The sequence below is a fragment of the Syngnathus scovelli genome, chromosome 2 (assembly GCF_024217435.2).
Source record: "Syngnathus scovelli strain Florida chromosome 2, RoL_Ssco_1.2, whole genome shotgun sequence".
Lineage (NCBI taxonomy): Eukaryota > Metazoa > Chordata > Actinopteri > Syngnathiformes > Syngnathidae > Syngnathus > Syngnathus scovelli.
Window position 1 is genome coordinate 1,469,922 of NC_090848.1, and position 20,131 is coordinate 1,490,052.

At 44.8% G+C, this 20,131-nt stretch overlaps 4 protein-coding genes across 11 annotated transcripts; 2 read left to right on the forward strand and 2 right to left on the reverse strand.

Annotated features, from left to right (window-relative positions):
- The first annotated feature begins 211 nt into the window (after positions 1–211).
- chst10 (carbohydrate sulfotransferase 10) lies at positions 212–2,448 on the forward strand. The gene is made up of 5 exons (XM_049753937.2): positions 212–828; positions 898–1,001; positions 1,076–1,313; positions 1,386–1,491; positions 1,665–2,448. The coding sequence occupies exons 1-5, from the start codon at positions 735–737 to the stop codon at positions 2,215–2,217; spliced, it is 1,095 nt and encodes a 364-aa protein (XP_049609894.1). The 5' UTR covers positions 212–734; the 3' UTR covers positions 2,218–2,448.
- Positions 2,449–3,038: 590 nt separating this feature from the next.
- LOC125988587 (carbohydrate sulfotransferase 10) lies at positions 3,039–7,845 on the forward strand. 5 transcript variants are annotated; one of them, XM_049753939.2, is made up of 8 exons: positions 3,039–3,164; positions 3,373–3,429; positions 3,518–3,596; positions 4,133–4,247; positions 4,330–4,367; positions 5,528–5,735; positions 6,301–6,400; positions 6,813–7,845. In XM_049753939.2, the coding sequence occupies exons 4-8, from the start codon at positions 4,154–4,156 to the stop codon at positions 7,354–7,356; spliced, it is 984 nt and encodes a 327-aa protein (XP_049609896.1). In that variant the 5' UTR covers positions 3,039–3,164; positions 3,373–3,429; positions 3,518–3,596; positions 4,133–4,153; the 3' UTR covers positions 7,357–7,845. The 5 variants fall into 5 exon arrangements, with proteins under 5 accessions (XP_049609896.1, XP_049609898.1, XP_049609895.1 ...); XM_049753941.2 differs by lacking the exons at positions 3,373–3,429; positions 3,518–3,596 and having other exon boundaries at positions 3,054–3,164; XM_049753938.2 differs by lacking the exon at positions 3,039–3,164 and having other exon boundaries at positions 3,257–3,596.
- Positions 7,846–8,114: 269 nt separating this feature from the next.
- On the reverse strand, positions 8,115–9,600 carry rpl31 (ribosomal protein L31). The gene is made up of 5 exons (XM_049753944.2): positions 9,469–9,600; positions 9,069–9,172; positions 8,852–8,977; positions 8,267–8,379; positions 8,115–8,189 (listed from the first exon to the last, which is right to left on the reverse strand). The coding sequence occupies exons 2-5, from the start codon at positions 9,170–9,172 to the stop codon at positions 8,158–8,160; spliced, it is 375 nt and encodes a 124-aa protein (XP_049609901.1). The 5' UTR covers positions 9,469–9,600; the 3' UTR covers positions 8,115–8,157.
- Positions 9,601–10,708: 1,108 nt separating this feature from the next.
- Positions 10,709–19,968, reverse strand: zc3h13 (zinc finger CCCH-type containing 13). Of its 4 annotated transcripts, none has more exons than XM_049753931.2 (20): positions 19,806–19,968; positions 18,801–18,974; positions 18,617–18,720; positions 18,410–18,524; positions 18,229–18,337; positions 17,952–18,118; positions 17,631–17,773; positions 17,267–17,467; positions 17,035–17,187; positions 16,627–16,967; positions 16,045–16,494; positions 15,766–15,975; positions 15,032–15,488; positions 14,747–14,859; positions 13,340–14,551; positions 12,667–13,272; positions 12,290–12,433; positions 12,021–12,221; positions 11,783–11,946; positions 10,709–11,640 (listed from the first exon to the last, which is right to left on the reverse strand). In XM_049753931.2, exons 2-20 carry the CDS (start codon positions 18,963–18,965, stop codon positions 11,437–11,439), a joined length of 5,259 nt encoding a protein of 1,752 aa, XP_049609888.1. In that variant the 5' UTR covers positions 18,966–18,974; positions 19,806–19,968; the 3' UTR covers positions 10,709–11,436. The 4 variants fall into 4 exon arrangements, with proteins under 4 accessions (XP_049609888.1, XP_049609886.1, XP_049609887.1 ...); XM_049753929.2 differs by having other exon boundaries at positions 14,663–14,859; XM_049753930.2 differs by having other exon boundaries at positions 14,747–14,877.
- Positions 19,969–20,131: the final 163 nt, after the last annotated feature.

A 20,131-nucleotide genomic window follows, 5' to 3' on the forward strand; every position in this document is an offset into this window, starting at 1 on the left:
AGTCACTTCACATATGTGAACTAAAAGTTGCAGCTGTGTTTTGAAATACGTTAAAGTTTGTGCAATGAGAAACGATGGGAAAATATGGAAGTAGAAGCACTTAAAAAAATACGAGCAAAATCATAATTGATGTCAATTTATCCCACATAGATCACCCTGGAATAAGAAATTTGTGGCTGGTCCCTAACACAGAGGCTATGAGCGAATATCAAACATCCGGCCAATATCGGAACACTTGACGTAACCAGCAGAAAAGATGAAACTAAGCCTTTTTTACGATAAACTACTGCACCGATTTCCATGTAACGTGGTATGCTGACTGACTTCGAGATGTATTCAGTACTAATGAGAAGCAATTATTCCGGCCAGTCCGTGCTGTTTTACCAGTTGGTTGGCTATTGACACCATCACGCCTTCCATAAACAAAAGATGCTGTTCCAACAGCCGTGTGTGGCAAACTTTCGGGGCGCAGACCTGGAGCTACTGTACTGCTCCTGGCTCCACGGCTAATTTTTTTTTTTTAGGGGGAGCTAACAGCTAGGCTAGTGTTGTCATTCTCTGGGCACTGACAAGAACGCCAATTGGATCGTGAATGGAGACGTTTCGGCATTAAACCGAGCGGGCCTCGTCGGTTCGTCCACAATGTTTATTTGCGCAGAACAGCTATAGCCCGAATTAGCTGTCAAAAGGCAGCGACGCCCAGAGAGCTTCTTTGGCCGCGGGCTGATGCAGCGATGCGGCACCGCTGGATGTTCCTCGGGGCTTGCGGCTGGGTGCTGCTCATCCTTATGTTTGCGACCAAGTTGATTGGCCACAGAAGTGTCGAAGGTGGGTTCTTCCAGGCATAATGTGTGTATCATGTGTGTGCGTAAAAGCACCCTCATTGATATGTTACAGAATATGAGGAGCGAGTTGGTAGTCAAAACTTGACTGTGTCGGGACAAACAGGAAAGGTTACCCTGTCCCCTGCAGAAAACCCGGTTTTGCAGGATCCAGATCAGGTAGTCAGCAAAACAAGGCGAGCCCATGACTAATGTCTTGTTTATTATGACTTACTTTGTGCGTGCGTTTTCAGATGTGGGCTCAGTCCTCAGCCGCTTCCAAGATGCACGAGTGGGACTCCATTGTTGAGAAGCGGCTACAACTGCTCTCCGTTGGATGTAAAAACAGAAGCCTCGAGAATTTGACTCACATCCCCATCAGCAAGTTTGTCCTGGACCGCATCTTCGTCTGTGACAAGCACAAGATCTTGTTCTGCCAGACACCTAAAGTAGGAAACACACAGTGGAAGAAGGTCTTAATCACCCTCAACGGTATGTCGGGTATGCTTTGAATTACGCGTCAACTCGTCATCTGACTTTTTGTGTTATCGTTGTCATTGGTAGGAGCTTTTTCGGGCGTGGAAGAGATTCCAGAGAACCTCGTCCATGACCATGAGAAGAACGGGCTGCCTCGCCTCTCATCGCTGACGCCGCAGGAAATTACACACAGGTCAGTCACAATGACATTTGTTTGATACATATCAAAAACATATTTTACCCCAAAATGGAGGAACATTATGATCCAAGATTTGCTACCACCATGGGAATTTTCTCGTGGGGTTCACTTCTTAATACACGTTTTGCATCCTGGAGAATATTCACTCGATAACTTGTGATTTGCAGGTTCAAGACTTATTTCAAGTTTTTCATCGTGAGAGATCCATTTGAGCGCCTCATCTCTGCCTTCAATGACAAATTTATAAAGAACCCCCGTTTTGAGCCTTGGTATCGTCACGACATCGCTCCCGTCATCATTCGCAAGTACCGCAGAAGCCACCGGGACAGTGACCAAACGGTGTCCGGCTTGCACTTTGAGGATTTTGTACGTTACCTGGGGGACGTGGAAGGCCGGCGCCGCTTGGATCATCAGTTTGGCGATCACATCATTCACTGGATGACCTATACGGATTTGTGCGCACCGTGCGACATCCACTACGACGTCATAGGCCATCACGAGACACTGGAGCGGGACGCCGCCTACATCCTGAGTCGAGCGGGCATCGAGCACTTGGTGTCCTACCCGGCCATCCCTCCTGGCATCACACGTTATAACAAGACAAAAATTACGCGCTACTTCTCAGGAATAAGCAAACGAGACATCAAGCACCTGTACGCACGCTTCCAGGGGGACTTTCACTTATTCGGATACTCAAAACCTGACTTTTTACTCAACTGACTCTCACACGGTTGACGTCGCTATAACGACATTTGTCGCTAACAAATGAAGTACGTGTCACTTATCGATTACAACAAATGCAACCGATTGTCGTTTTGTAGCACTGAGAAGATAGTTTCTCGACACTGTATGGATGGGAAGGTCTGTGCATAGCTATCAAAATTAACTTTTATACAGTTTTTTGTACACTTGAAGGATTGTGATTGAATGGTAATAAAGTGAAGAAGCAAAGAGACAGATCATTATTGAAATACTGATGCGTGTAAAACTTTCCTGCTCTATGATGGTGTCACTCTTCTGGTTGCAAAAGCTTCCTTCATTTACTTTCAGCTGCTAGTTACAAGGACCTGGCCAAGGTTTTTGGGATGATTAGAGGTGGCGTGTAAAAATGAAGGATTCAATACAGGTGGTGAGCCGCTCTACTGGTGTGCTTTTGTTTTTCTCTGTGCCAGAAGAATAAAAACACAACTAACGCGTATAGTGCTTGTCCTCATTAGAATCATGGCTGAACTTTGGCAAAAAAGTGAGGAACATCCTGAGATCGGTTCCAGCCAATTGCTGGAGGTCTGAGCCAAGATTCAAACGCTGAGCCTTGAACCTGTATAGAAAAATAAATGTTAGTAGAAGGGGAATTGAATCATAATTGCTAAAAAGAAAATTGGCTTCAACATTAGCTACTTTATAAAATCTGTGTGCTGGGAAATGTAAATTATATAACTGATGCTAATCACAACACAGCAACAAAATGTCTCCTGCATAACACCCTCTTTAGTTGCAAGTTTTATGCCGATGAAAAGTGCTGCTGATATTTTCAGGAGCGCCGTCTGTCCTATCACTTGAGTCATCCTGTTGAACAAGTTTTCCCTGATCTTTCTCATTAACGACATGCGGCGTTGCTTTCGTCCGTCTCACTCTACGCTGGGAGAAATAACTCAAGACAACTGAAGGTAAAATGCTAATATGCTGTCCTTTTGTTGCATCTCGTTATTTGGCCTTGTCCATCATGGTGGTCGACGTTCATTTTACAGGCCCGCGCAGATTAAAAAAAAAAGGGCGGGGGGGGGGGGGAATTCATGCATCAACGACTTTGATCTGTGTGTGACGGCGCTCGACAATCTCAACACAACACGACACACACAAATGACTCTGTTCCAGACAAACTATTGAGACAAGGAGGACCTGGACAAGAGAGAATTGGAGGGAGCTGATTGGGTAACACTATGTTGTGACTGGTCGCTTATCCAGTCGCTGGCCTGTTATGCTTTTTTCTTTTATTCGTCACCTTTATTCTATCATATAGGCCTGCCACCATTATTCTGTTATATCAGCCTGTGATGCTCAGTTTACTCTGACAAGTCGACGGTAAAGCTTTTTTCCAGGTAAAATATATTCATTTTTTTCCATGTCTTCTGCGTAAAGTTCTTACATTTAGTTTTCAACTCTGACTTTCACTTGACGAGACAGATATTATCCCTGAGGCCTCAAGTAAAACAAACAAAATTCTAAAGCAACTCAAAACCGGATCGTGACATTAAGTCCATGCTTTTTTTTTTTTTTTTATTTGCTCAAGTTAAGTAAAAAAGTTAGTAAAAAAAATTGACGTTTTTTACTGTAGTAATGTTTATATGGTGAATTTTTTTTTTTTACATAAAATATGGACATTTTATGAATCTAAAGTTGCAACAAATTACAAAGGAGCATAAGAGGAACACTTACCCAATCTTATTGTATGTTTTATGTTGGAACTTCAGGACTGTTATGAAAACAACCAGACTACAAACAAGTCGTTTTTTTTAACTACCTTTTTGCAACCCACACTAAAAGAGTCTTTTTGGGTCCCAATCCACGTGTTGACTGTTATTTCAAAAAAATCCAGAGGCTTTATGACAACAATTTTGTTCTCCGCACTATTAAGCTTATTCCAGAAAATTCAACAATGCAGTTCCGCTGGCGAATCTTGTTGGCTTGTGTCTGGGTGCTGATCCTCCTCACAGTGCTTGATAAGCTCATTCGCCTCAGAGATGCAAAAGGTGAGTGACCTTTTCATTTGAAAAGGAATTCCAATCCACAATTGCCAACTGTCTGCCCTCCTTTCTTTGTGTTTTTCCTTAGAAATTGAGATCATCATCCAAGACCATTCATTTGACCAGGTAGATTTGACTAATTTGACTGATTGGCATGTCCGCACTTGTTGGTTCAAGGAGTTTACATGTTGTCCTTGTACCTGCATGGGTTTCCTCTGGTTCCCTCCCGCGACCCCAAAACTTGCTTGGTAGGCCGATTGACTACTCCGAAATTGCCCGAGGGTGAGCGCGATTTGTTGTTCGTCTATATGTGTCTTGCGATTAGCTGGCAACCGGTTAAGGGTGTCCCCGCCTACTGCCTGAAGCCAGACGGTATAGGATCCACCCGCGGCACTCCTTAAGAAAAGCATGGATGGTTTGAGCATTGCATTTAGAAAGTGAACATACAACTCCTAAAAAAAAGAGTACCGTATTTTCTGGACTACAAGTGGCATTTTTTTTTTTTTTATAGTTTGGCCGGGGGTGCGACTTATACTCAGGAGCGACTCACGTGTGAAATTATTAACACATTATATCACTTCACATGTTATTTTCACACTAAACCACATGAGGGCGCTCTAGGCCTGTGGAACAATTGGAACTGCAACTGACGATGAGTCTGACGTAAGCCACATAGAAGAGGAAGCACTGCATTTTCTACTTCTGGGGTTAGCGGAGTTGTTTATAATTGACACAGAGGATGAAGATTTCATTGGATTTAATGATTTGGAATGACGCAAATGGCTTAATAAACTTGTTAGGGTGTTGTTTATGGTATAGTTATTTGAATAACTCTTAATATGTTACGTCAGGCACGTTCTCAGTTCCTTGTTTGTGTTTATGTAACGTTAGCATAGCTGTTGCCAGTTGTTGCCTATTCTATTTTTATTTTAAATTGCCTTTCAAGATGACATGTCTGTTTTTGGTGTTGGGTTTTATCAAATAAATTTCCCCTAAAAATGCGACTTATACTCCGGTGCGACTTGTATGTTTTTTTTCTTCTTTATTATGCATTTTATTATGGCTTGTACAACTAATACTCAGGAGCACTTTGTAGTCCAGAAAATACGGTACTTTTATTTATTCTTTAGTTTTATGTCTTAGTGTACAGGCAAACAGAACACAATGAATGTAAATGAAGTATATTTTGTCAAGTTCGCCTTCTTAGGTCCACTCTAGTGACAGTGACAATAATGGCACACAAATACTGAAATGAAAGGCAATTGCCATTCTTTGTTATGTTTGAGTCCGCAGGAGCAGATTGGAAGATGGTTGTTGACCAGAGGACTCAGTGGCTCTCCGACATGTGTAAGAGCAAGAAACTTTGGAATGACACCCACGTCTCCAACATGGCCTTAGACAACATCTTTGTGTTGGAGCGACACAGCATATTGTTTTGTCAGACACCTGATGGGGCCAACGATGAATGGAAGAAATTTCTCCTTGTTCTAAGTGGTAAGCAGTACTGCGTGACATCATTGTGGTCAGTCTAACAGTTAATTGTGGGAGATTATATTGAGCATTAACACCAATTATTATGTGGGTAACTTTCACGGTAAAAAGTGCCAGTTCCGATTAGTTTTTCTTTTTTTGCCAAGTGTGCCCATTTTTGGAAGTCCTGTCATAGCAGCCTACTAGGAAGTCAAGATGGAGATTTCTGCTTCTGGGTTAGAAGAAAAGTGAACCGCAACTCGACAAGATGTTGGGCCAATGTTGAGAAAGAAATTGCTCATTTGAAGAAGGAAAAGGAGGCCAGGAGCAGAATATAAAAAACCTCATGACTTGGAAGTTTAATCTCATTTGTGAGCTTCAGCTCCACCAAGACCACCTTGAGTTAAATTTCATGTTAAGCAAGGGAGAAGTGGATGTCATCTCTGATGGCTCCCAGATCTCGAGACACAGCAAACACCAAATTACTGCACCAGCTCTTCTCCAATGATTATCAATTGTTACAGTGACAGCTATTTAAAGCACAATCTTTTTTCAATGAGAGGCCTCCAGAATGTGCTGTCGTTGGCAGGAGCCTATTCCAGTATGGAGGAGGTCCCAGAGGACGTTGTCCATAATGAGACCAGCCTGCCCCGCCTCTCTTCACTGACGTCAGAGGAAATCACACACAGGTGAGTCAACGTATTTGTTCCAGATAACCAAGACAGTTTGACCCAGACGTCTACAAATGGTGGATTACAAAATATCAGAAAAAATATCGTAAATAAATTTCATCTTCAGTGTTTATCATATGAAATGACATGAGTCAATTAAGATGCTCCCTTGAGCTGACACTAACACCAAATAGTCAACGAGTTGAGTGTTAGAAAAATAAAAAACCACAACACTGCTGCCAGATAAGCTAACAGTTAGCCAAATTGTTCTTTTTTTCTTCTCCTTACAATTGTCAGTGTAGATTTTGGACGTCAAGAAAATGTAAGAGCAGCAAATGCTAAAACTTGCCCGTCATTCAAAACTTGCTCAAGATGGCTACACGTGGAGAACTTTGAAATATCATTCATAAACATGTGCTGTGTTCAACAGATTAAAAAATGACTTCAAGTTTTTCATCGTGAGGGATCCATTTGAGCGTCTCATTTCCACATTTGAGGACAAGTTCCTGTTTACCAAACCTTCTGAGCCTTGGTTCAAGTACACCATCGGACCTGCCATCGTCCGCAAATATCGCAAATACTTTCCTTATCGCAATGAATATGGTTTACACTTTGATGAGTTTGTTCAATACCTGGTGGATGAGGTTGGCCGGAAGTCCCTGGACTGGAGGTTTGGCCACCATGTCGCCCACTGGGCGTCCTACGTGGAACTATGCGCCCCGTGTGATATCCGATATGACGTCATAGGGCACCTGGAAACATTGAAGCAAGATGCCGACCTCATTTTGAGGGATGCGGGCATTGAGCAGCTCATCTTTCCTGGTATTGCACACTACAACAAGAGCGTAGTGGAGCGCTATTTGTCGGGTATCAGCAAGCGCGACCTCAGACGCTTATATAAACGCTACCAGGGGGACTTTCACTTATTTGGATATCGAACACCTGAGCTTCTATTAAACGGACATGCTGAATAATTTGTAATTTAAATATTTAAAGTACCAGCCAAGCACCAACATACCAACTCCCTTAGTTAATATTAAAATAATTTTGGGAGACATTTTCTTCGTTTTCATTTTTTTTTAATTTATTTTATTTTTGTGAGGGGGGTATCAATGATTTTCATTTTTGTTTTAGTCGAAAATCTTTTTTCATAGAAAATAAAATGTAAGTTAATATAAGCGGTTGTCCCTATCAAGCGATGGGTCCATTGTATCATTTTAAGTTGTAATATTACTATTCACCACGAGGTGGCATACATCGCTCAGTCGCACCACGTCTTGTATAATATATTATGCGAGTTGGCCTAATATTTTTCTTCCTGAATTGGAATGACATGCAGGACTCTCTGGACGACCAAAACGACGTTTTTTTTTTATTATTCAATTGTTGTTGAAAGCTGGATCTTGTGCAAAATTAACAAAAATGATATTAAAAAGGAAAAATAAAGCTACTGTAATCAACTATTCACGAGGTGGAGCTCACTTGCGCTTGTACAATATGTGAGTTGGCCTAATGTTTTTCTTCCTGAATTGGAATGACATGCGTAACTGTCTGGACGACAAAAAGTCATTTCCTGACTCTTAACAATAATTTTGTGTATTATAATTCATGTGCAGAGTAAGAACATTCCTATGCATTTATTAGGAAATGACACCTATTCTCAAGGAATATTTTAAATTTCAAAACAGTGACCATATTCAGGACTTGGGTGCAGAAGAAAATAAATGTCATGTAGCCCAAACAAGAACACCTTTTATTGAGGTTGATTCCACTCTTTAGTTTTCATCAACATTGACTGTCTGCAAACCTGTAGGAGAGATGACAAGCGCAGCGATTAAACTGTCAGCTCCAACGATGGGTAGATGAACAAAAAGGCTTGCTCACCTTTGCATGTCGTGACTGGAACGTATGTAACCAGGGTGTACAGTTTGTTGGGGGAATCCTCATCCTCGTTACGTTTCCTGGACAGTCGAACGCGTATCCTGTATGGAACGTTCCTGCACAAAAAAAAAAAAAAAGAAAAACATGCAACTACTCAGCCTTCTTTCCAAAATGTTGTTCTGGACATACAGCAATCCCTCGCCACTTCGCGTTTCGTTTGTCGCGGCTTCACTACATTTAAAAGTCAAAATAAAACCTAAATTGAGGAAACGTGTCTAACCTTCAGGACAATGTAGTATTGCTCCAAATGTTCGTTCGTGAATTAGCATCTTTCCGCTAACTTGTTAGCCTGCCCATTACTTCTTGTTGGTGACCGTACTTTGCGGATTTCACTTATCACGGGTGGTTTTTGGAACCAATTATCGGCGATAAACGAGGGACTACTGTATACCAAGAATATTTGTCAACTGTGGCCTTGTGAAACCCTTGAAGATGTTTTTGAGATTAAGGGCTATATAGATAAATTTGACTTAATTCTACCTGATGAAAACAACATTCAGATAAAGAACACAATAGAAGATTTCTCACCTGACCCCCTTGCTCCACACTGCCTTGTTAAGGCGAGTGTCAATACGGACATCAGGGGTTCCCATCTCCTTCATTGCAAACCTGCGGATTTCTTTGATGGCACGGGGAGCCCTCTTCTTGAAACCCCTGGATAAAGGGGGGAAAAAAGACAATAAATAACCACCAACATATTTATTCTATATAGTTTTTAAAACATGCATTTTCACGTTGCACTCACACGCCATGGATACGCTTGTGGACATTGATGGTGTACTCTCTGGTAACCACCTCGTTGATGGCAGAACGTCCTTTCTTTTTTTCACCTTTCTTGGTTGGGGCCATCTGTTAATGAATTAAGTTGAAATTAAATCACCATGATATTTGCTTAGCGTGTCAGTTCTGGAAGCAACATACACCACCACAGTGAACACATAGCGCCAAAGCGCTCGGTCAAGCAACAGCTACAAATCATCGCTTTAAAAGTTCTTTTAACATCAATTCAGCGCAATCAAATTCATCTCCGCAAAGTAATACGATACTTATATACACAGCTACAATCTACGTATGTACGTTCTTGTGTTTTAAACGCAGGATGGAAGCAGATTACTGAAATGTATTTTGCAGAAAATCACACTCACAGCGGTAAGTTGCTGAGGCGGAAGTCGGAAGGACGGAATAAGAGGGGTGTATTGTGGGTAAAGGAAATGGGTCCGTCTTCATAAGATGTTGTACGGAAACAAGCAGAGGAGAAAATGACCGCTTTAAAAAAATACTGCAAAACAACTTGTGTGCCTTTTTTCGTGAACATTTGAATTACTTTGATCAAGATAACGCAATTTGGTACAATAAAAAGAACAGCTGCATCCAAATTTGAAAAATGATTAAGGTCGGACCAAAATGTTCCTGTCAATGTTATAAGTTACACGGGAGGAAATTTTTGAATCTTTGCCATGCTTATGTATTGTATGTTCAGTTTTGGAAAGGCATATACATTTGTGAAAATCTTAAAATTGATTGATAAAGCTTCTATAATAGTGATTTACATGCGAATGTCCTGCCGTAGTACTCTTTAGCTACGGCCAGAGGGCAGCAGTTTGCCGGGTGGTCAGCAGCTCCCTCTTCAGGTTCTTCACGGAAAGTGAAGACAGTCTGATGCTTTTTGAACTGCAGAGATGTTCAACTTCCACGTGGAATCCAAGACTGATATTTCCAACGTTAGTACAGTCATGGGCAAAAGCACTGCTGCCTCCATGTTTCAGATACTGAGCTTGATTTACAGAACATTTTAAAAGAACCTTTGCAGCACTTGAAATCACGGTACAGTTTATCAAAAATTCAACGAGGCCTCAAAGACAGGACCGCTGTCCGTGTGATGAAACATGGTGGAGGGAGGTTCACTTAGGTTCAGAACTTGCATACCGGATGTCGTGATTGTGTGATTGGCGCCAGGAATTTTTGAGACTAACGAAAGAATTTGGGGTACCAGTGTCGGATTGTGTCGTTTTTATCAGAGGTCATGGGTCATACAGCAGGGCAATGGCTCAAAGCAGACTTCAAAACGCACCGAAAATGGCTTAGAAAACAACTGGAGAAGTTCAAAACAGCAATTGAAAAGAAGCACGCAAAGAATCTGAGGTCTGGAGCATCTGGCAAAAGAATACTGGGTCAAATTCCAGGAGAGAGAGGGGAAGGCGAATGCTACCAAATATTAAGTTATGGGGGCCAATAATTTGGGGTAGAGTATTTTTGGAGTTGTGTGGAATGATCAGATTTTGCTTATTCTATTTTTTGGTGTGTAATCCAAATGCAACCTTAAATCATTTACAATAAAATGCAAAAATATATTTAAAAAAACATTAAAAAGAATACAGTATTGTAAATTAAAAAAATGTTTTATAATTAAAAAATATAACTGAAAATAACAATTTAATCATAAAGGCATTTATCATAAGCTAACAAACCAAACAAAAAAACATGATTGGAGGGGAAAAAATAAAAATCAACCTCCACTTTGCGGATTTCACTTATTGCTGCAATATTTGGAAGTTCCAAGGGAAATTCCAAATTGGAATGTAAACCGTGTGACAACAATGGGTACCACTGTATAGTTTAAAGGTTAGAGTTGAAGAGCATAACCAAACGACCAAGTGAGGTGATTTACACATAAATAAAGTTTTTCAGAGGTGTAAGAGTGGTAGCTCTTCACATTAGTCAGTACCCAAGAGACATCCATCAGGTCCATCAAGGTTGGTGACTTCCGGTGTAAACTCCAAGGTTGCAATTACCAGTGTTAGTTTATAAGATGTTTTTTCTTCAGCAAAAATGCTCAATTACCTGCACAATTTGTAAATAAGGAAAACTTTTTTAAAATTGTGACACAGACAAAAATCAGAACAGTGTTTTCCCCCCAAATATTTGTTGTAACTTTTGAGTACAAGTACATATTCAATGGCACAGAACATGCAGGCGATGCAAAATATTTTCAACGTAAATAGTGATTCCCAACATCGCTTTATTTCCTACCAAAATGTACGTCTGCAATGAAATGGAATAAGGAGAAGTCATTCTGTTCATATGCTTCCTGACTAAAAGCCACCTCGTGCATCTCATGACACGCAAACCTCCGGCTGTCCCACAGGGAGCTTGCTGATACCGCCTGCCGGGGCATCTTCAGGAGTTGGCTCGGAACCACCGTTGGTTCTTTCTTGGACAGAAGTCTGACCAGTCACAGTTCTCCTAAAAAGCCGCATGCTCATTTGCAGCAGGTCGCTGTCCACCACAGGATTCATGGGATACTGTTTGGTGAGGCCCTAAAGGAGAGAAGGAATATCACCAGATGATAGCCCAAAACTACTAATAATATTGCTGGGATAAAAAAAATGAAAAGTCTTAAAACAATTCAGCATTTAAGTTGCCTATGAATGGCCCTTGAAATGACTGCCCTAAATTTACCTTATCATTTTTCAAAAGCTGCCTGCGGATGCTCAGGTCCCTGCGGGCACAAAGAGCCTTGCAGCAGGGTCCCAGGTTGCTGAGTAAGCTTGATCTCTCCACTCGTCTGTTCAGGGCTGCCATGTTCAAGGCCCCGAGGTCATGATCGAACAGCTTGTCCGCATCTGGAAAGGGTGCAAAACATGAACTTCCACCGACGGCCTTGCAAAAACAGGAATGCTCAGATGCAAAGTCTCACCTTTGGGGTCGTCCAGCTCTGCCTTGCACACTTCTCTGACCTTCTCCAGGAGTTCAGTCCCAGCAAGTCGCTTCGAGACGCCCGCCCTGAGGAGAACAGCCCCTGGGGTGAAACGCAGGAGAGCCGCACCGGCCGCTCGGGGCTCTGGCTTCTGTTTGGGCATCAGACTGGACCAGTCCACATCAATGACATCCAGAGGGCCTGAAGACACATGGAAGCAAAGATGCTCGGACGTCCGGACATAGAAAAGGTAGAGTGTGTACTGGTACCTGTAATTTTCTCCTCATCCTGCTGGTCCTCTTTTTTCTGACTGTCAGCCAGGATTTCATCAAGCTCATCGTCACTGATTGGTTCATACTCCTCTCCGACAGATGCCACTGACTGGCTGTCATCTTCTTTGGCCTCATCCTCTCCTGAAAACACAGCAACAGCAATTTTTTAATTTCTTTTTTTTCAATACAAACACTAACAAAAACACACTTGATTAGAACAATCCGTTTTGATTCAACCAATCCGAACCGAATCATTACATCCTAATACATTTCGTCCTTGAATTGGATTGTATCGATTTGTCCACTAGATTAGATATATGATGAGTGGAAATATATATCAATATTGAATTGTGTTTTCCTGGAGATCTTTTTACCATCAATGCTGTCCATCCTCTCCGTCTCAGACTGCTCAGCCACAGCGTGGTGGCTGTTGCTCGGTTTGTCCGCTTCGGCCGGGCTGAAAGCTTCTCTTGGCAGGAGGGGCTCATAGTCACCTCTGTCTTGCCGCAACGGATCACCTCGGACTGCGGGTCTGGAGTCACAGTGGGGGGGCAGGTCCAGCATCATCAATCGCTCCCGATCACCGCCTCGTTCACCCTTGGCGTCTCTGTCCCGTTCTTTGTCGCGCTCTCGCTCGTGCTGCTGAATGATTCCCTCGGGCAATAAGCGGTCTCTGTCCCGGGCGTCCCTCTCCCTCAGAAGGGGCTCACGACCGGGACGGATGGGCGGAGGCTCCCGTCCCCTGCCGGGCCAGTCCCTGGATTCGGGATCCCAGTCTCTCGGTTGTTGAAGAGGTTGCTGGAGAAGCAGGCCCGGCTGCTGTTGCCGGATGTCCTTTCGCTCACGCTCCCGATCAAATTGCTCCCGGTCACGCTCCCGCTCGCGACTGTCGTAGGAGCCGGCGCGAGATTGCGACCGGCCCTGCCTCTCGGAATCGGGAGAGCTACGCCTGGAGCTGTGGCTGCGGGAATCCTGGCGGTCTACAAAGTAAGCAAGATCCGGTTGAACATTCTGTCTTCCTTTTCAGACTTGATGGAAACAACTCACCTGAAGAGGTACTGCGACTCGGCTCGCCTCTCCTCAACTGGTCTATTCGTGATTTCCTCTCTGTCCCTGGCGGGTCACTCATTGCGAGCCTCTCTCGTTCTCTCTCCCTTTCCCGTTCATGTGTGCCGGTGGCCTGAAGCCGGCCCCTGCGGGCACGCGTGCCCGGCAGGTCATCTCGGTGGGCCGACTCGTTGGAGGGCGAGCGTGGGCGCCTGGACGAAGTGCGACTTTGATTGCTTCCCATGCTGCTGCTGCGCGTCTGCTCTGGGGGAGGCTTGCGGAGAAGGGGCTGGGACATCAGGGGCTGTGGAGTCAAAGTCTGCAGCAGCATCGGAGGATCCTGCAGAAGCAGAGGGGCGATCGGAGGCGGGTTGCAGCGGTCTCGACCCAACCTGGGGCCACCGCCTCTTCGGAGAGGCCCGGGTGGCGCGCGCTCAGCCGAATCCATTTGTCCTCCTCTATCCGAGACCTCCTCATCGGACCAGTCGCTGAAGTTGTCCATTTTCGACAGTTGGGCAGATTCGCCATTGCCTCCGGAGCCACGATGACCTGGCCTCATGGAGGGAGGCGGCGTCCGAGGACCTCGCTTCCTCTTGTTGTGGGGCTGAGGCACTGAAGAATCCTCCTCAGATGCCTCAGAATCTCCTCCGCGTTTCCTCTTGCGCTCAAGCACTTTCCTCTTTGCCCCCTTCCTTGGTGAAAGCAAAGATGGAGGACCTTCTGTCAAAGTAGCAGGCGGGGGCTCGGGGATGAAACGCTCTCCGGTTAGACCTTTGCCAGCAGCAGATGCGGCGGCGGCGGTGGCGTCGTCGTCTTTACGGCCTTTCTTTATGACCTTTCTCAGTGCTTTGGTTTTCTTTTTGCCTTCTTCTTGGGGCTGTGACACAGCGACATCTTTGACCTCGTTGTCAGCACCGGTAACGACGGAAACGGGAGGCGGTGTGGCGTCTCGCAGGTCTCTGCCTCGAGCGCGAGAGTCGGGGTGAGGATCTGCCAGCTGATCGGCTCGCCGGTCACCTCCCCTGCTGCGTTCGTTCCGGGGCTCCTGGTCTTCATGGCGACTGCGCGCTTCCCTCTTATCCGCAGCTCCTCTACGCTCCTCATCCTTCCAGTGGCTCGGCTTGTCATCAGATATGGCAGGCCTTGAGGGTGAACGCAACAGGGGCTCCAAGGGACGTACCACCTGGCTGAGCACACGATGCTTATCTGTACCTGCACAATATGTGACAAGACAAGTCAGACTTATTAAAGCAGCCACATATTTGAAGAATATGAAATCCTCATTCCCATAAATGATGTGTCCTCTCTAAAAGAATTTCCTACTGTCACTTGGAGGTGGACACACAGGGCTGGGGAGGAGGGGCTGTGGGTGGAGCTTGGCCAGTCCTCGGCCAATTGGACGCTCACTTTTCTCATCTGTACTGTTGTAGCCGTCGCTGTCTGCCGGACTGTGGTCACGCGTCCCGCGCTTGGGCGAAGGTCGGGGGCTGGGGCTGGTCTCCAACCTGGGTCGCTTGCGGCTGGAAGGCAAGAGGGAACTAGTTATGAAAGAAAGAAAAAAATAGATTCAAAACAAAAACTAACAAATGACCATCATTTCCAGACTTTTGAGCACACCTGAATAGAAATCGCATCTACCAAATTTAAAAAAAGGCAACAAAAACGTATACAAAGGCCGCATGCAGTACATGCCTTGTTTTGCGGTCGTCCCTTGTCTCTCGAACGGTACGGTCATCTCGGGCATCTTCTCTCCTCTCCCGCCTTTCCTCCCTTCCGCGCTCTCGTTCTTCCCATTCCCGCTGCCTCTCTCGCTCCCGTTGCTCCCGCTGCTCTCGTTCCCGTTCGCGCTCCTTCCTCTCCCTTTCCCGCTCTTCGCGCTCTCTTTCCCGCTCCCGTTCTCGCTCCCTCTCTCGTTCCCGCTCTCGCTCCCGGGTGCGCTCCCTCTCGGCTTCCCTCTCCTTTTCTCGCTCTTTTTCTCTCTCCCGCTCCCGCTCTCTATCTTTCTCCCGTTCCCTCTCCCGCTCCCTCTCTCGCTCCCGGTCTCTGGTACGGTCCTCGCGTCTTTCTTCCCCTCGGTCTGTTCTGCGCTCATCCCTTCGTTCGTCTCTCTCCGACTCCTCCGATCTTCTCTGATGTCTGTTTGGAGAAGCTGGGGAAACAAAAGTTACAATTGTTGAGTCCATCAAATGTATTTTTTTTTTTAAATCTCGTTTTAGAACCAAAGGTTTCACTTTAGGGTTTTACTTTATTTTAATACTTTTAAGTAAGCTGTTATTTCCGTACATTTTTTAAAATCATCATTCGTGTTTTTTTTTTTTTTTTTTTTTTTAAATTATATTCATGCACACTGGTCTTGTGTATGAAATGTGCTGAATAGTTTTTTTTAATTGTTGCAAAACAATACCATGCCATTTTCAAACTCCCACCTCTCTCGCGATTATCCCTGCGGTCTCTTTCACCGTGGCCGCCTCTCCTGTCGTAGGAAGAGTCTCGGACCTGGTCTCCTCTTCTGTCTCGATCGGAAATCCTTTCCGTGGCATTGCGTTCTGTGCTCCGCTCGCGTGCAGCGCTGCTTCGCGACTCCCAGTTATCGTGACTGCTGTCCAGCTGGCACCCTCTTGAGTTCCTGTTTGAGCCTGATGGAGGAACACGTTTTTAACACTGCAGAAGCCCTTGTTTTATCCACCGAGATCGTCGTAGCTTACCTTTGTCAGAGAAATCACGTCCCCTCCCACGGCTGTTTCGATCTGTTCTGGTCTCCGTCCGTCCTTCCCTTGCTCCTTCTTCACGCCCGTGAGCTCTTCCATAACTCCTGTCCTCCGAGGCCGTTTCCTCCTTTCTGAGGGTGTCCATCCTGTCCCTTTCTTTCTCCTTTTCCCGCTCTCTCTCCCGTTCCCTCTCTTTCTCACGCTCGCGATCTCGTCGTTCCAATGACTCTCGATTGGAGCGGGTTTCTGTCCGGCTTTCTCTGGTTTCCTTCACATCTCTGCGGTCACGAGGCTCTCTGGTCATTTCGCGTCCTCTATCTCGGCCATCCCGCCGCTCTCGGACATCCCTGGCCTCTCTGTCGTCGCGGCTGTCCCTCGACAAGACCTGCTCCGACTCAAAATCCCAGTCGTCGCGGTTATTGTCCTTATCCCCCTTCTTGCGGCTTTCTGTTTGAAAGAAAGTCAAAGGTCATCTACAGTAAATACAGCTTTAACTTGAAACATGCACGAAATAACCCCAAGATTGTCATCTCTATTTCTGAGTGAATTACAATGAGGAGGAACCCAAAATATTTGTACCATCTCTGCGCTCTTGTCTGCGCTCCAGAGTGTGCGGACTCCTCTCTCTATCACCACGGCTTCTCTCGCGCCCTCGCGAGTGGTGCAGAGCGGGGCTCGATTTGGCCGATCGACGGTGAGGGGAGGAGGCGTCTTGAGAGGTGGCAGGAGAGCGAGAGCGCTGGGACCTCTGCAGAGAAGAGGCCGCGACTGTGGAGCTGCGGTGGTAGGTGGGAGAGGATGAGCGGCGGCGGCGAGGTGAAGGCGAATGCCGCTGGGGGGAGGAGTCGGAGCGGGAGGAAGGAGAGCCTCGCCTGTGGGGCGGTGTGGGCGTGCGCTGGTGCCGTGGAGGTGTTGGAGACCTACGGACAGCGAGCGAGGTTAAGTGTGCAGCCTTGGTCCTGAGCCATCCGATTGCAGTGTGCTGACCTGCGTGGAGGAGATGGTAGTAGAGCGGCCTTATGTGAAGAAGCTTTGGGAGACGAGGACTTCTTCCTCACTGAGGGTGAAGGTGACACACTACCAGAACGGTCCTCTGAGGTCACCGAGCGCTTTGCCTTATGAGAACTGTCAGATCGGTCCCTATGGAATCAATCGACACTATGAGCGTGGGGCGGAAAAATAAATGTTATTGTGGTAGAGTGCCAAATGCAGTATTTACCTGCGTTTCTCTTTCTTCTCCTTGTGCTTTTCTGCATCACGCCCCCGGTCTTTGCCTTCTTTTTGCTTCTCTTCACACTTGTCTTTGTTCTTATGCTTGCCTTTGTGCTTCTTCACAGCGACAGGGATTTCCAGGGGCACCGGAGGTGGTGGACTGGGGGTACGAGGGCCTTTCTTTTTGCTGTGGGATCCTTTCGACGCTCTGGTGCAAAGGCAAGAATAAAAAGAGCAAAATTGTCATTATGTCCTCATATGTTTATTTTATTTTTTTACATCCTGTTGACACTTTCACTGCATTCCGCAAAATCTGTGTTTCATTGACTTTCACAGTACTACATGGTGTTAAGAGGTCTAAAGAACCCTACTTGGCAGTTTCTGCGACAGGTGAAGCTCCAGATGCCTTCTTCTCTTTCTTTCCTGACCCTTTAAGTCCACTTTTTTGTTTTGGGGAGCCACTGGACTTCCTGGGTGGAGGGGAGTCTCGGGATCGTAACGGCTCTGCGGAGGCCTGAGAATCAAAATCACCATTATTGGAAAAGTCATGTTAAAGCACTCGAGGAATTTGCTGTTACTCTTGCACTGAATCAAATTGCAAAAATATATATATCAAGACATTGTTTCAATCAAAATGCAATCTGTCCGAAGACAGATAAGCTGAGGAGGGAGCTACCCTTGCTTCTTCTTACTTTTTGTATGGCTGTGGATCTTGGTTTGGTGGGTGTCTCATCTTTCTTGATAACAATTTCCTCTCTCTTCTCTAAATTCTCCTGCTCCAGCTTCATCAGCTCCCGCTGAATCTTCTGCCGTTTCATCTCGAGTGACAACTCGTAGTCGTACTCACCAATATCAGAGTCTGTGAATCCACCAAGAATAGACTGAAAAAAAACTGAAAGCCTTCAAAAAATAAAATGTGATACAAAAAACAGGCCTCAATAATGAGAAGAAAAAAATAAGCTGCCAAACCTTCACGATTTGTTTCCCACTCTGCAGGCTCTTCTTCGCTAGCAGGAGTACGCTCCTTGGTAATTTTGATATCTTTCTCTCTATGTCGACCCCTGGAGGAGTCTCTCTGCTGTGATTTGAGACACAGACGCACACAACTTCATATCGACCTATTCCAAAAAAACTTTAATATAGCACTCACTCTTCCTGTGGGAGATACTGGCTCATCCAAATCACGCTTTACACTGTCTGGGTCATTGTCCTGTCTCTTATTCTTCATCCTCTCCCGCAAGTCGCCGGTGGGTCTCTCTGCTGACCTGCTCCAGAGATTCACATATTAAATTGCAATCACAACATTAAGCAGGGGGAAAAAAAAAAATTAGATTGTTTTCTACAGTAGCAATCATACCGGCTGAAATTAAATCCTTTGCCTCTTGGTTGAGTTCCATGTGTGTAGCGACAAGTGTTTCCGTAACTGCAGTTTCCCGTCTTCAGCCAATTTCTACAGTGACTCTGAAAGGCACAATGATTATAAAAAATTAACTCATCAGTGGATGATGACAGAGATAATGTTCAATCTGTGTGGTACATACATCAGCAGCATTACTACCCCCGGTGCTCGGGCCGAGTCTTTCAAACACGCTGGGCCGCCGCGAGGGGGCGGCAGGGTTGCTGGCGCTGCTGGATGCGGTGTTGCTGCTGCTATCAGATATTGTTTTTGAATTCTCCACTGTAACCTTCCGCCTGATCTTGGACATTCTGCAGGACTGACAAAAACAAGAAAAAAATCTCTTTTTTACACGATTGGAAAAATGCAACAATGTAACCCAGTCAGTGTGAGCTCTGTTACATTTAAGAAATTGACAATAAAGCAGACTTTGAACTTCATTCAAGAACACTCAGCTACTGCAACAGCACAAAATTTCCATAGAAAATAATTATAAGTAAGACCTATATAGCCCAATACAGTATAAGAATTACCTTAAAATTACATGAAATTAATGGCAATTCTTCTCAATTTTAGTTCCTGATTGTGAACTGGCAACAAGAAGTTGGCTAATACTGGTATTAACCGCCGTCACGAGTACTGATAAATTAAAATTAGACTGATATCACCCGCTCTTAGAAAAAAACAAACATAATACTGTGCTCATATAAATAAAATTAAATACGAAGAGCAGAGTTAAACTTGACTTTTGACTGCGTGTGAACTACACAAGGACGATTACTGTGGGCTACACAATGAATACTCGTGAATTATAATTATAATATATATTATTATGAGCAAAACAGTGCTTTGCTGGTCAAAACAAAAAACATAAAAGGCACGCCAGTGTGCGAGCCTCCTTACCTACGTAGTTCGTGACCTAAATTGCGCGGCGAAAAGGCTAAGGTCGATTTTAATCCTGACAACATAAAGTGATATTATGACGGGAAAATTGAATTGAGCCATTAGCAAAACTTCGGCATGCTCAGCGTTTGAGGCAAATAAACGAAAGAGGCTAAGCTAACTGTAAGACAGTGTTTTCATTGAGCGCGAGGCCTTTGTGGTTCTAAGGCTTTGTGCTGCACGATGAACGGACAACAAGACGACTTACCCAGGATTCTGAATCGGTGTCGCATCTAATGTTACTAAAAAGATTTACCAACGGAATAAATTACATTTATTCTTTAAAAGCAAATACTAATACTTCCCGGGGAGCCCGCATTTTGACGGAGGACTAGTGTCATAGCCTGAGGTCTTCTTTGGTAGGAATGAAAAGCAACGTGAGACCCATGTGTTATAACAGCGCCATCTAGTGGCGCTATTATACACTGCGCATTTTGAACATAACACTAAAATGTAATATAATGACAATTTCTCACTAAATTATTGTACTTTATTTAAATAACATCTTCTACCCTGTTTCGGGTATTTCTGTTA